General features: G+C 38.4%; 1 protein-coding gene across 32 annotated transcripts in view; it reads right to left on the bottom strand.

Annotated features, from left to right (window-relative positions):
- The window catches only part of LOC131051461 (mediator of RNA polymerase II transcription subunit 6), a 109,657-nt gene that overhangs the window by 61,156 nt on the left and 32,456 nt on the right, over positions 1–16,045 (bottom strand). For all 32 annotated transcript variants that reach the window (XM_059207885.1, XM_059207891.1, XM_059207903.1 and 29 more), the window contains one exon: positions 9,199–9,473. In XM_059207885.1, the coding sequence (XP_059063868.1) occupies positions 9,199–9,446 (248 nt within the window). In that variant the 5' untranslated portion in view covers positions 9,447–9,473. The remainder of the gene's footprint in view (positions 1–9,198; positions 9,474–16,045) is intronic.

Raw genomic sequence — 16,045 nt, 5'->3', positions numbered from 1 at the left:
TTTGAGGTACTACGTACTATTCTTGGCGGGAGGATCGAAGTTGAGACAGATGTGGATTTGCAAGAATTAGAAGATAGAGTCAAGGTCATCTTTTGCAAAGATGAGAATATTATTACAGATGAGCAACGGGACCAGATGTTTGCTACCATGCTCCTGATTGAGAAGACCAAGGAACTTGAACCTGAATGGGACGCTGCCCTTCTCAAGGCTTTCGATCAGGTCATCCACTTAGAAGAACGAATGAAGAATCTTCCCGAGATTCCAATTGCTGAGATCGAAGGAATCGTGTCTAGATTCATTGCATATGCTAAAAAGGAGCATTGGAAAGGGAATAAGATTCTAGATGAGAGGTTGTTATAGATGAGGTGGCACCTTAATTGTCATTGGTCTATGTCTCCTAGATTTTCGTGCCAAATTTAATATTTGGCCATGCATTTAATATTGTTCAGTAAAAAGGAGGCTATTTGTAACAAACCCTAATTAGGGTTTAGGTGTCATAATCTTGGCCATTGATCTTATTTTGATCTGGACCGTTCATTGTAATTGAGGATGCTATATATACCCTCATTTCTTTTCATTTTGTAACTAGAAACTAGAGATTAGATATCAGCATTAGTGATTAGAGATTAGCAATTTGATAAAAGCGAGTATTTTGTAGCAAGATTGAGCTTTGAAGAAGGAATTTCAAACAATTGTTGTTCATGATGGCTTTGAGATCAATAAAATATTGAAGTTATGGTGTTTTATTGCAATTCTTGTGGTTATCTTCATGGTTGTTCGTTTTCTTGAATCATTCTCAATCAAGATAGTGTTTTAATTTGAAGGACAAAGTGTTGGACTTGATCGTCGGTGAGGTTCACTTTCCAAACCACTAGCTTCTTGTTGATTGTAGGAACGCCTTGCGTGGTCGACTGGATCAATTTGAATCACTTAAACTTTCAATCATTGTTGTATCTTGGACATGTGCCTTTGTGGTAGTGTTTATGATCCTTGATGAATTGAAAAATCATTTGTTACCTTAGAAGATCGCATCAATTTCAATTGAGTTGTTACTTTATGGCAATATTGAAGTTGGTAGAATCTTGCCAAGTCTCGTCCACATTAAGTCATTCTTAGAGTTAGATTAGACTAAATCTCTTGCAAGCCCTACTCTTTTGATCTTTTTTAAGAGCTCGTTAGTATTAGGAAACCCTGTTCCTGCAGTTCGGATTTAGCGTAAGACCCCTTGATGACACAGCAATCACAACGACCACTGGTGCTTATCCGCACGTAGAGACCCTACTTAAAAGAACATTGAAGTCACCCTAACTGATCCTTCTTGCGATATCTTCAGCAGTTAGAGATTTTATTCAAGAGAGGATAAGGTACCCTTGGGTATTTTATTCTGTGTATGATTGTGTACAAAATACACGTCAACAGAATTAGATGTTGTGACGTTTTCACACATCGCCCCATTGCAAATGGGGACCCTTGCTTTTTTTTGCTTTTTAGGGTTTGTTTTTTTGGTCTTTTAGGGTTTTGTTAGTTAGCCTTTGCATTTTGAGTGCTATCGGGGAGATCAATAGGATAGCAAGTCCTGCTGGAGTGAAGTCCTAATCCTGAAATTTGGCTAAGTCTGAAGTCCTGATCCTGAAATTTGGCTAAGTCTGAAGTCCTAATCCTGAAATTTGGCTAAGTCTGAAAGTCCTGATCCTAAAATTTGGCTAAGTCTGAAATGTCTTGATCCTGAAATTTGACTAAGTCTGGAAACTGAAAAACCTCAAAAAACTAGATTTTGCAATATAACTCCTGGAGGTTTGAAACCACTCTCAAACATCCTGAAAGTATATATGGAATATAACTTAAAGTATAAGTGACATTTCCTTCTATGTTTCTTCAAGGAAATGTCACTTATACTTAAATGTTATATTCCATTAAAATTGTCCTGATGGAGAGTTCAAAAGTCAAATTTCGCTCTTGTCCTTCACTGAGGATCCAGAGCGAATTTCGCTCCTATCCCTCTCCAAGGGTCCAAGGCGAATCGCTCATGTCCCTCACCAAGGGTCCAGAGCGAAAAAGCTTAGTGGAGTCATTCCTGACCTTGTTTGGAAAAATTGAGACATCAAAGGCATGAAGGAGGACGTAATCAACCCATTGAAGATAGTTTTGAAAGTTAACAAGGCATAAATGAGCTCATAAAGGCCAGGGCGCTCCTGTCCCTCTCCAAGGGACCAGAGCGATTTTCCCTCAAGACAAGTTTTTGGCAAAAGGAAGGCAAGTTTCGTGTTTGAGGTGGGTGAAGGAAGACGCAATCGATCCGTTGAAGATAATTTTCGAAGCTAGCAAAACACAAGTGAGCTTATAAATGCAAAATCGCTCCTGTCCCTCTCCCAGGGACCAGGGCGAAAATGGTTCTAAGGAGCATTCGTTCCAAAAATTGAATAGATCAAACTCAAGGTTTCAAGTAAAATGCCATTTTGGACGTCCAGGATGAAGTGTTGAACGTGAAAAACAAGAATTGCAAGGCTAAAGTGTAAGGGCGCTCCTGTCCCTCTCCCAGGGACCAGAGCGATCTTGTTGATGTCCATTATCTTGCCATGCCCAGGCGCCAATATCATCTATGACACATTAAATGCCAATTTCGATAAAACCTTGGAATATTTTTGAAATTAAATTGACATTTAATAAGTGCGCAAAACATTTAATAATTAATTTATGCCTTTAAAAAAATCGAAATTTTAATTGCCAAGGCATTTAAATTAATTAATTATTAAATTAAATAAAAAGAGAGCGCTTGGGGTTTTATTTTAAATATTCTAATAAAGGTCGGCCTCCTCTTTATTTATTTTTTATTTATTTTTAGGCTTATTTTCCAAGTCGGCCTATGGGGAGGTGAAATGGTGAGCGCTCTATATATTTGGGGTGTGTTTTTCATTATTCAAATCATTCACTCATTGTTTCAAGTGCGATTTGGAGAAGCAAGGAAGGAGGTGTGAAATCTGGCTTGTGTGGAGCAAATTTCTACCAAGTGTGGAGACTAAGGAAGGCGAAATTCATCTTGAAGGCTATTGGAGAGGCGTATTTCTTGCTAGATTGGAGGATAATTTCCAGATTTTTGAAGACATTTGAAGGCGAATTTCCAGATCTTGAAGAAGCTAGTGGAGGATGGAGTTCTTTTCCAAGCTAAAGGGGGCGCATTTTGCTAAAGGGAGTCTTGATCTACATTTTGCCTAGCAAATTCTCCTATTTTTGCATCATTTTTTAGAATTAATTCTCAAGAGGAGGTATGGCGTAATCACCTTGGCACCATTTTTGAAGATTTAAATTTTGCTTTGAAAATCCTAAATTAGGAAATGATAACTCAAGATTTATCATGAGGTTTCCTAAATTAAAATCTTGAATCTTCCTTTTAAAGTTTAATTTTTAGATTTCAAGATATATCATTAATTTTGAAATGTTGTGTAGGTATCAAGATGGCGACTCCAAACTCGAAGGATCTACAAGTCGAAAGTCTCTCATCAAGGAAAATCAAGCCAGATCAAGGACGGTCTCCTCCAGGACGATCAAGCAAGGACAAGGGCGACCTCCTCCAGCCTAGCATCGACAAGGACGACCTTCTTTGGACTAACGTCATCAAAGGCGACTTCTCCAATCCAGCATTCCAAGGCGAGGTACATCATCATCCTGCACATCAAGGACACAAGAAGTCAAAGCAAAGGGTTCGTTGAAGACGCAGATAGTACCAGATGAATTAATTAAAGCTAGCTTCTCAACAACATCAAGTTGAATATTTACCAAGTTACAAGTGTCAGACGAGGTGGCATCCTAGTCATCACTTCTCCAGTCAGTGTGGTCCACCTCAGCTTTTCCAGATTCAATGTACCTAACTCATGGAAGGTGGCACAAACTCCGATGTACCTACCCTAGCTATCCATTGGTGGAATTTTCTAGAGAGGACATGTGTCCAAGCAATACAATTTTATCATTGGTCAAGCATTAAATGTTATGTAATGGTTGTAACAAACCCTAATTAGGGTTTTCATTGTTGAATCTTGGCCATTGATCTCGAATTGATCTAAGCCATCGAATTGTATTGAGGGCACAATATAAGCCCCGGCATTTCATTTTGTAAAGGCAATAGTTAAAGGAGTGAGAATAGTTAGAAATAGTTAGGAATAGTTGGAAGCAATTAGAGTAGAGTAGAGAGAGAAGGCAAAGATTGTTGCCAAGATGTTGTTGTAAAAGACTTGTAACTTCATTGAAGAAATGGTGAAATTTATGGGTCGATTCGACAATTTGCATGGTCTTTATACTTCTCATGTTTGATTTCATGTTATTAGATGAATGGAAGAAATGTGCTTGATTGATGGTGGAATTCGTATATCCATACTACTAGCAGTTTGTTGATTGCAGACTTGCCTTGTGTAGTCAACTGGAATCATTCAGCTTAAGCTTAACTTCAATTGTCGCTTCTTCATCGATATGCATCAACCTGATGGTGTCTATGCCTGCAGTGATGATTTGAACATCATAAAGCTTTCCTTCGAAGATCGCACTAGCCTTGTGGAGATGGTCCTACGATGTCAAAACAAGACCTAGTTAGAATTTCATCAAAGATCAATCATTGCTCCTACATTCCTTAGTATTAGGATTAGATTCTTTCCTCACCCTCCTCTTTTTTCCTTTTTTTTCAAGTCAAAGTTAGTGAAAATCCTGTGTTCCAGCAATATTCAAAGCAAATCAGAAGTTCAGGCATCAAATGTAAGTCCCCTTGTGATTCCAGCAAATCACATCATACCACAGAGAGCTTATCCACACGTAGAGACCCTACATACAAGAACCTTGGAGTCATCCTGATTGATCCTTTTTCGCGATATCTTCAGCAATCAGAGGCTTTATTCAAGAGAGGATAAGGTACCCTTAGGTATTTTATTCTGTGTTTGATAGTGTACAAAATACACGTCAACAGGAGGCAAGTGAGTAAGTTTGACTGGGGTTGTGGAATTTCATTTACACCTGCCAATATGCATTTGCTAATAGTTTCATTTGCACATTTCATTAACCATGTTGGAGACTACGGTGCACTATGGCACGTGGAGTTTTGGATGCTGGCAATAAAGCTCCACACCACATTCCACTTACTAAGATCTGCTTGCAACTTACTCATATATGCATTCTTCTCATTGAGGTTTCTTTTAACTCTGTCATTTCCATCAACATCCCTCCCTTCTCTGCATTTAAAACATTGCATTCCTTCCGAGCAATTTCAATCAACTCTTGTTCCTTCTGAAATTGCAACCTTGCATTTGCTGAATCAATTAGCTCTTTTTCCCATTCTTGTAATTTCTTGATTCTCTTTTCTATTTGCTTTTGTCGCCCTTCTAACTCTGGTGGTGATGAATTTCCATTACTTGCCACATCCCATTTCAAAATTGCACCAGTATTTGCGTGTTTACCATGAACTCGTAAAATGCCTTGGTTGTTTTGACTACAAGAGGCATTTTCATTTTGCATTATCCTCTGGTGGTAAACATGCAAGTATTATACTCCAACAATGGATGTCAATATTATTCTGGAAATGCTCATAGGGCCAAGTTACCAATAAAATAATACTGCACAGGCATGAGCCAGGTCGAGCCCCAAAGTGGGTCCGACTAAAAAAAAAAATCGTTTTCCTGCAACTGACTTCTGAAACGTCTCACAAACCTTAAACATACCTTTGGAAATGATCGGCACCATTTTCGGATCATCGAACTGAGTTTTGCAACTTTCAAGCACTTACACCACATTTTCGCATTTAATCGCAAAGACGTAATTTTCAAACCGGTCAAAACACCTTTCTGAACCTCGCCATCTGACAAGCATGTACTTAGATATACAAGCATGAATTCTACCAAATGGTTTCTCAAGACGAATCCTGAGCGAAGAGATATTAATTGTCGAAAATGACCAACTGGCTTTGTTGACACTGCGGACCTGATGAAGTCAATGCTCAAGCAACACATGATGCCTTTCTTAAAAATATCAAACGACCTCCGTAGACCCTCGAATCTGAGACATAGGTACCTTGTAGTACATATCAAAACTTAGAATTCTCAGTTCGATCAAAAGACTGACTGGGTGGAAATGGTGCGCTCATGAAAATAGCCACAATCTACTGATATAGCAATGAAAGTACGGACCACTAAAATAGATGGTTCAAGAAACCCTTTTGAAAACCGATCAAACGGATTGGTAGGAGCTTGAAATTTGAAACATAGCTTGTCCTTTATACCAAAAATAGCCCGGAGTAAACATTCTGACATGACACTTACTGAGGCAACTTTTACACTTGTGCAAAACAGAGCTCCGACTAGGTGTCGAAACAGGGACTTGTCAAACCACACCAACTGCAAACGGATTTGGCTTTGAAAAATGAGCAAATGGATTCATAAGGACTTGAAATTTTGCAAGCTAACTCACATTTATGCATAGAATTGAATCCATTTTGAATTTTACCATGACAATCAGCAGGGCAAAAGATATAAACACCCAAAGTAGGCTACTTAGTAAAATCTGCATTTGCACCTAAAATGCACTTTCAGCTCACCCCTTGAAATGAGTACCTGATAAACTGATCCAAACTGAATTCTGAAAGTTGCAACACACTGCATAGGCCAAATGAAAGGTGTAGGACATGTTTCCCGGGCCTTACCCTTTGAAAATCAACTGGCTCCATTTTGCCCTCTCTCTAACTAGGCCATTCAAACTGACTCATTTGGAAATGCAGAGCAAAATTTTGAAATGGGCCTCTAAACTTGACTCAATTTAATGAGTCCCAACACTACTGGTATTTAGTCCAACACTACTAGTTTGGAAGTGATGTAATATGGTGAAGTGTATAGTCTAACATATTGGTCGTATCTAGTTGCCCATCTGGATGTGGTCTGGATGTCTATCAGTGAGTGATATAGAACGATATGGTGTTTTCAGAAATAGGTGGATATGCTATGTTAACTATTTGTAAGCTTTTTGGATAGCTAACATTGATGATATGATGTATTTCCGAGAGACTTATGTGTTTTGTTTGGTTTGGCAAATGTGTTACTATCTTTGTTGACTGTTCTAGTGAGCAGTATCTTCGTATGGAATTGTATGTACACACCAGATATGTATCAGATGGCTATGTGAATTGAAGTAGAATGATTATAGCAGATTGATCTCAGTTGGATGGATGTTTGTCTATGAGCATGTTCCAATTTGTGATCAGGATTGGTACAATTTCATTAGTGTGCAAGGAATGTGTTGCATTCCCTATCTTGTTTTTACCTTGAGATTGTTGTGGATCATTGAATATTGTTCCTAGCAAGTCATGTTTCTTTCGTGGTGGGCTGCATATCTTGTTATTGGGTCCGGATTAAAATATTTTGGGTAAAACAGATTGGTATAAACAGGCTTATGTGTTTTGGTCCATGCAGTTGTGTGTAGAACCTTTGTGAGGATAATTTAAAGGTGTGCCGACATGGTGTGAATCTTCACATGTCTTCTTTGCCTTCGCATGCAAAGTTTTGGGTTGATAATGCATATACACATTACATTTATTTAGTCCACTTAATAGAGATTATTGGTGTTCCAGTTGGTATATAAAGAACAGATCAATTGTGTTAAGGTAAGTGTGGCATGTATGAGCATGGAGTTGAAATAGTAAGATATATGATGTGAATGTGATGTGTGTTTGAAGAAAAGCAGAGGTTCGGATATGGTACAAAGCAAAGATGAAAGATGTATCAGATGAGTATTAAGTTGTGAACTGTTGCCTGCATGTTGGTAGATGCTATTCTCTTTACAATTCAAATATCTTATTCTCATTTTATCAAGATGGATGTTTTGTATCTTGCCCTGAAGAAGTGCTCTTCAGTTGTGCAAGTCTCTATTTTGTATCTTGCTATGAGTTTAATTCTCACAGTGGTTTTCCCCAGTTTGGGTTTTCCACATAAAAATCATGGTGTTCTTGTGTAGATGCATTTGTTGTTTCAATTATTTATTCTCATGCACATGTGATGAATGGTTGATTTGAAATAAATGTTTTAATTTAATCAAGATTCAGTATATGCTGATTCAGCCCCTCCCCCACCTCTCAGCATCCAGTAGTGTTCAACAATATATAGATATATATATATATATATATGAACATACCGAAAATGTACCCAACCCCCAAAAAAATTCTACTGTACCAGCATTTCATGCCCACATACCAGTTCCCGTACTCGATTTGGCAGTAACTTAGTATATTATTATATATGATTATAAAATATCTATTTATTATTTAATTTTAATTTACTTTATATTTATAACTTTATTGTTAATATATTTAGTTTTAATTATTCATATTGTTATTATTGTTTTTATAAATTTTTAAAATTGTATATATTGTGTGGCTGAATCTAGCCATACCACACCTGAAAAAAACCACCGTACCAGCAAACACAAACCAGCAGCTTAGTTTTGAGGTCAGCAAGATGTCCTTGGCAAAAAGAAAAACAAGAGATGTTCCCAAGAAAGTCTAGAAGTTTTGGAGACATCCCAATTTTTTCACGAGTTAGAGGGGGCAGAAAGGGGATGTCTCATCCCCATCCCCTCATCCCAAAGCCATTTCAAGCACTCAGGATGCCATGCTAGACCCACAGATGCATCCCAATGTTGCCTTAAAAATAATGGTGATAGAGTAAAATCTTTCCCTAGCATGATGTCATCTAGAATTGTCCGTGGTTCATCATCCCTTCATCCAACTATGCCTAGGGTTTTACTTTTAAGACTTGTGGTGTTATTGATTAGCTTAATTTCTGCAAGAGTAATGTAAATTTTTAAGCAGCACTCAAATTTATGAAATTCATATGCTTTCCTATCATTTGTACGGTTGTACTTTGTTATACACTTGCCATCTTTTCCACAATTCTGTTGTTTTTCTGACCCAATATATGCAATTAAATTTGAAAACTTAGCACTCACACTGTTTCAAATCCTATTGGCTTCATTGGAGGTATCATATCCATACAACGTTGTAATTCAGTCAGTATTTCAGCTCAGCATTATGTTAGGCTACTAATTATGATAAAATAATCAAAATAGTATCCCAGGATTAACTCCTTGGAAATCACTCAAGACCAGCAATTCAAGCAATCCCTATATTTACTTTGGCATTTAAATTAAAAATTTGCAAAAGAAGGTAAAGTAACATACGAAAGATGCGACATGTCTAGAGGGTGAATGGAGCGCCTGCGCAGCTGCTCGTTGTTGCATGTCCAATCGTAGAAGGGAGAGAGTGCAAAATAATCAAAGACAAAATTTCGATCAAGGGGGACAGCATTGAGCCAGATCTGATCTCTGAAGCAGATGCCAGTCATATCAGTGCCGGGAGGAGGAGGAGGCTGCATTCCTTCCATTCCCATCATCATTCCCCCAGGTGGGGGAACTGGAGTTGCCGCCATTTTTCCACAAATATTTTTGAATAAATACTACAATCACAAGATTCAAACTTTCAGTCACATATTAATCCATAAAATTTAAAGAGAACTTGAGACTAATGCAAAATTTACTTTAATGAAAAGATACAAATAATCAAAAAGTTACTCATTTGTCTAGTAAAGCTGAGCATGAATATTAGAGAACTTTTTGGTTCAGCCAAGCCAAGGGCTTGTAGAGTTTTGATAGTGGGTACAAACTGTATGACCAAGGTTCGAAATATCCACACTGCAATAAAGCAGTCCATAACCACAACTAACAAAGCATAGTCACACAAACATGTTGTCCAAGCTCAGCCCACAATGCTTCAAAGGTGGCCCATAACCTCAACCAATAATTACCATACAAGCTAATAATGAAAGGAAATAGTCTATAAACGAAAACAACAAAGACCAAAGTTTACTTCTGAATCAACAAACATGTTTCTACATAGAAAAAGGACAACAGTTTTAAGCTAGAGAATATAGAAAGCCCCAAGCCTCATGAAAAATGAAGCAAAATAGTATTGCAATGCAAGAGAAAATGGTAATGAGTGACATCTGTTAGAATGCGACCCCAGTTCAAATCCTATAAGAACAAGGCAGCCCATAACTCTGACATATGCTGATATTGTAGTGTAAACTGTAAAGGAATGGAGGTCATCCTTAAACTTTAAGAGCATGACCTGGCTTCAAATCCTCTCCCTGCAATAAGATAGCCCATATTTCTAGCAGTCATGAGATGTGGTTGTGATCATTAGAACATAACCCAGTTTCAAATACTCTAACTGCAATAACACATCCCATAACTCTATAGCAGACATGTTGTGAAGGACACATTTATAAGATCATAAAACACATCCATATTCTCCCACTGACATTTATATGCTCATGAACCAGATTCAAACCTCCCACTGTAATAACCCAGGCCCTAACCCTAGCAAACATATAATAAGGTTGTGCTGTAATAGTAACGGAGACATTTTGAAAGAAGGGAAGCTCTCATTAGGACTTGTTGATGTGTTTTTTACGCACGTGTGAACACAAAATAGAATACCATAAGTATATTATCCTCTCTTGAACAAAATCTCTCAAATGCTGAAGATTAACTTAAGGATCACTTGAGAAGACTCCAAGGTTCATGAATGTAGGGTCACTACATGTGGATAAGCTCATTGGTTTGATGTAATTATGCTGGAATCACAAGGGGACTTACATTCGAATGCCTTAATGCTTGATTCACAAGAACTTAGGTCCTATCTACTCAATTGGAAGATAAAAAGGAGCAAAAGAGGTAGGGTCAAAGAGAGTCTATTCTAGGCCTTAGAATGTAAGAAGATAGATGAATGACTAGGTGGAATCCTACTGAGGGAGGTCTCACCATCAAGCTGAACAATTTGACACAAGCTCAATGCAATCTTCTAAGGATATTTCAAAGATATTTGAATCAATACCATCAAACATCGATTACCATTCAAGTTAATGCATAAGCCATGAATGTAGAACAATTCGAAGTTAAGCTCATATCATTCCAATTGACCACGCAAGGCTCACTTACAATCAGTAAGAGGCTAGTGGTATAGACAAAATGGATTCCACATGAATACATTCAACAAATTCCTCCATTCAATCTAATTATTTATCATCTAACATGAATATCCAACAAAAAACCATGCACATTGTAATGAAACAACACACTTCACCATAACTTCAATGAAAATGGAGTTCATTTACAACTTAGGCAACAATTTATGCCTTCTCTTCCTACTCTACTCTAACTTCTATTCTACTCTCTTAAGACTATCTATTGACTATCAGCTATTCTACTCGCTATTAGCTATTCTCCAACTATTAATTTTTACAAACGAAGAACTTGAGCTTTTATAGAGAGCTCATTTACAATGAATGACCAGGATTGAATCTCCTTAAATGGCCAAGATTTTACAATAAAAACCCTTAGGGTTTGTTACAACAAACTCTCCTTAGCCAATGAGAAAATTACATTCAGAAAGTGTGGACCAATAGATATCAAGGGTAGGTGCCTCAGAGTTTGTGCCATCACTAGTGAGTCATGTACATTGCATCTAGACATGCTGATGTGGAACCCCTCTGATTGGTGAGTGGTGACTGGGCTGCCACCTCAATTCGCTTGTAGACTTGGAAGATTCGAGACTCAACATTACAAGCTTGCTCAAAGTAGTGAGGTAACTGAATCCTTCCTTCATCCTCGCTTGCCTTGGAGTGATTGTATAGCTTCTCTTTCGCACTCCTTTAATCTCTTCATGTCTCCATGGTGCGGTGAAGGTTGAAATTCCTCTTGTAAGTCAAGTTTCTCCTCTTGCACGGTGGTGTAGGTCTTACAATCTTTCTCCTTTTCGCTTTGCAATCACCATCCTCTCCCATCTGCAAAACAAAACAAACATGATATCAAATACATAATATATAACTTTGATAGTTCTTCTTAGCTTGATATATCCCTTGATTTTATGTGTTTTGTAGGTTTGATAAAAAGATCTAGAGGAATTCGCCTTCACGAAGGAGCACTTTGAAGTTGATTTTCACTCTTAGAGAGGAGCTCTTGAAGTTTACTCCACCCCTGATGTTCATGAAGTTGTCCTTGTCTTTGAACTTACTCCCCTTCATTATATGAGCTTAACCCAAAATGACTCTTTCAAAACTTCAAATCAGTTTAAGGTAGTAATCATGTAACCAATCTTGCACCTTCGCCTTTGACTATGAAAACATGAAGAAGAGTTCACTCACTTGAATTTTGCTCTTGACGCTCAATTTGTGGAATTCACTCATATCTTTCAAATTGTGAAGTTTGCTCATCTAAGTTGATCCTTGAAGTTTACTCATGTCTTAATTCTTGAAGTTCATTCGTATCCCTTGGTCATGAAGTTATAATTCGCTCTCCTTCTTGAACTCGTGAAGTTCATTCTTAGTGGTTCGCTCCAATTTGCTCAAACATGAAGTTGACATTCTCTTATAGGCTTCAAGCATGAAATTCGTTTTGATCACCTTGCATCTTCATGAAATCATGGAATTCACTTCAAATATGTCACTCATGAAGTTCGCCTTAAATCTTAAGGTCCTAAAGTTTGCCTCAAAAGGTGAACTCATGAAGTTCGCTCCAAAAGGTGAACTCGTGAAGTTATAAAATCGCTCCAAAACAGCAACTCATGAAGTTGCTTCAAATGTGAAATTTGCTCTAAACCCTTCAAACCTGAAGTTCACTCCAAAATGTGAGATCATGAAGTTCAACTTCACTCCAATACATGAAATCATGAAGTTCAACTTCGCTCCTCTATATGAAGTCATGAAGTTCAAGTTCGCTCCTCTACATGAAGTCGTGAAGTTCAAACTTCACTCCAATAAGGCAATTTGTGAAGTTCACTTGAGAAGTGCAACTCATGAAGTTAGAATTTCGCTTCAATTACTCAAGTCATGAAGTATACATTTCACTCCAACTTAGTAAATCATGAAGTAGAGAATTTCCCTCCTCTTGCTCAAGTCATGAAGTTCGCTTGAGATCACCAACTCATGAAGTTAGAATTTCGCCCCAAACTACAAAGTCATGAAGTTCGCTCCAAAACTCTAACTCGTGAAGTTAGAAATTTGCTCCGGAAGATGAACTCATGAAGTAAGTGCTCTCAACTCCTTCACTTCATTCCTTTATAGCTAATCTTACCATTGAAATCTTGAAAGTTAAATTCGCTCCAGTGCCCCAACTCATGAAGTTCAACTTCGCTCCAAGGGGTGAAATCATGAAGTTCAAGTTCGCTCCAAGGTAGTGTTGACGTGTATTTTGTACACGATCATACACAGAATAAAATACCCAAAGGCATCTTATCCTCTCTTGAATAAAGTCGCTAACTGCTGAAGATTTCGCAAGAAGGATCAGTTAGGATGACTCCAATGTTCTTTTTAGTAGGGTCTCTACGTGTGGATAAGCACCAGTGGTCGTTGTGATTGTTGTGTCATCAAGGGGCCTTACGTTGCCGAAGATTTTGCTGAACTAAACAAGCTTTTCAAAAAATATCAAAAGGATAAGGTTTGCAAGAGGTCTAATCTAGTCTAACCCTAAGAATGACTTGATGTGGACTAGACTTGGTGAGATTCAACCAACTTCAATATTGCCATAAACTAACAACTCAATTGAAATTGATGCGATCTTCTAAGGTAACAAATGATTTTTCAATACATCAAAGATCAAGAACACTACCACGAAGGTACATATCCAAGATACAATAATGATCGAAGATTTAAGCGATTCAAATATCTCCAGTCGACCACGCAAGGCATTCCTACAATCAGCAAGAAGCTAGTGGTTTGGAAAACGAATCCTACCAAAGATCAAGTCCAACACTTTGTCCTTCGAATTAACACACTACTTCGATTGAGAATGATTCAAGGAAAATGAACAACCATGAAGATAACCAAAAGAATTGCAACAAAACACCATAACTTCAATATTTCGTTGATCTCAAAGCCAACATGTACAACAATTGCTTGAATTCCTTTCTCAAAGCTCAATCTTGCTACAAAAGTAAATTGCTTCTAAACTCTAATCAATAATCTCTAACTCTCTCTAATTTCTCGATTATAAAATGAAATGAAATGAGGGTATAAATAGCATCCTCAATTACAATGAACGGTCCAGATCGAAAAGCAGATCAACGGTCAAGATCATGACACCTAAACCCTAATTAGGGTTTGTTACAAATAGCCTCCTTTTTACTAAACAATATTAAATGCATAGCCAAATATTAAATTTGGCACAAAAACCTAGGAGACATAGACTAATGACAATTAAGATGCCATGTCATCTATAACAACCTTTCATCTAGAATCTTATTCCCTTTCCAATGCTCCTTTTTAGCATATGCAATGAATCTTGATACGATTCCTTCGATCTCAGCAATTGGAATCTCGGGAAGATTCTTCATTCTTTCTTCCAAGTGGATGACCTGATCAAATGCCTCGAGAAGAGCAGCGTCCCATCCAGGTTCAAGTTCCTTAGTCTTTTCAATCAAGAGCATGGTAGCAAACATCTGGTCCTGTTGCTCATCTGTGATATTAGCGTCTTTGCAAAAGATGACCTTGATTCTATCCTCTAATTCCTGCAAATCCACATCTATCTCGACTTCGATCCTCCTGCCAAGAATGGTACGAAGTACCTCAAATACTCTGTCCTGGATCGGGTTGATCACCTCCTCAACATGGCTACATCTAGTACTGATGTCCTCGAAAAGAACTTCCTTCATCTGGAGTAAGGTTGACCACTGAAGTAAACTGTGAGGTCCTCCATCCATGATCTTTTCCTGCGCTAAGACCTTCCTCGATGTTTGTCTGATTACTCGCAAGACAGGAATGATAACCTCTTTGGTATGAGCAAAAGCAGCTACTGTTATCATCAAATTGTGGATAATCTCAAGAACCTGAATAGCTCGGTGAATGGTCTGCATCATCCTTGTTGCAAATTCCATGGCGACTGTATGAGATTTATCCATCCAAGTACTCATACGCTGGACCATACTCCTGAATCTCTCTGCCTCACCAATTGATTGAAGGGGAAGTGCCTGTATGGGTGATCTTGCTGGATCCTGACGTCCTCAAGGCTAATTGAGATGACTGAAATATGCTCTCCATGCACCAACTTCTCTCTCAAGCTTTCTATTCTTCTCCATTTCTTCCCTAAGCTTATCTTTCAACGCCTCAAACGACTCGGTGGCATCATCTAGTGTCTGCTCGGCTGTGGATGGACCTAGCTCAAATGTCTCTATATCATATTCCTCTGCTAGGATCTCACCTTCATACTTGTCCACGGCCGGTGTAGCTATCTGTAATTTTCTGGATCCAGTTTCATCTCTAATCATCTTGGACATCTTGGTAGCCTTCCTCTTCTCTGTCACTTCCTGGGAATGTCCAACAAGGCTCTCTAAATCAATCACATTGTCTTCGTCCTCGATCACAATCACCTTCGTTAATCTTTCCTTCAACCAATCCGGGATGGCCGATCTGGTCTCTTTAACCTGTATCTCCTTATGCAATGCTTCTTCTTCTCTAGGAGGAGATGTTACCTCGTCATTGTTCTTGTCTTCATGTAACTCATAATCTTGGAGAGATCCACCTGGTGACCCTTGAGATGCCTATCCTTCTTTATCATTCTGTACCATTGACTCCATAGACTCTTCTACTTCAAGTGTCCTCTTCTCTTGTCGAGAAGATGTGCCGGATGAGCGATCTCGGTTGGCCCCTTGTTTCTTCTTGGAAGACTCTTTCTTCTCAGGTCTCTCTTTTCTCTTTGAGCCTCTTGGATGGAGATTGCCTTCACTTGCACTTCGAAGGTTGCCTTCGCTTGCATTTCTGGGATTAGGATTACCCTCACTTACACTAGCTCCTCCTTCAACTGGTCTCTCTTCCAAAGTGAAAGTCATAGCTATGCCTTGTTCTCTCAACTTCTGATGCTGCACATCAACCCATCTGCGAGTACAAGACAAGACTGGAGCCATCAAAGCATCTAGATCCACAACCTCGGGCTCATTCCAATCTAACCTTACTGATTTGCTTTCTCGATCATAGGA

Source organism: Cryptomeria japonica, chromosome 7 (genome assembly GCF_030272615.1).
Source record: "Cryptomeria japonica chromosome 7, Sugi_1.0, whole genome shotgun sequence".
Lineage (NCBI taxonomy): Eukaryota > Viridiplantae > Streptophyta > Pinopsida > Cupressales > Cupressaceae > Cryptomeria > Cryptomeria japonica.
Note: the sequence above shows the minus strand (reverse complement) of the source record. Positions and strands in the feature narration are given on the sequence as shown.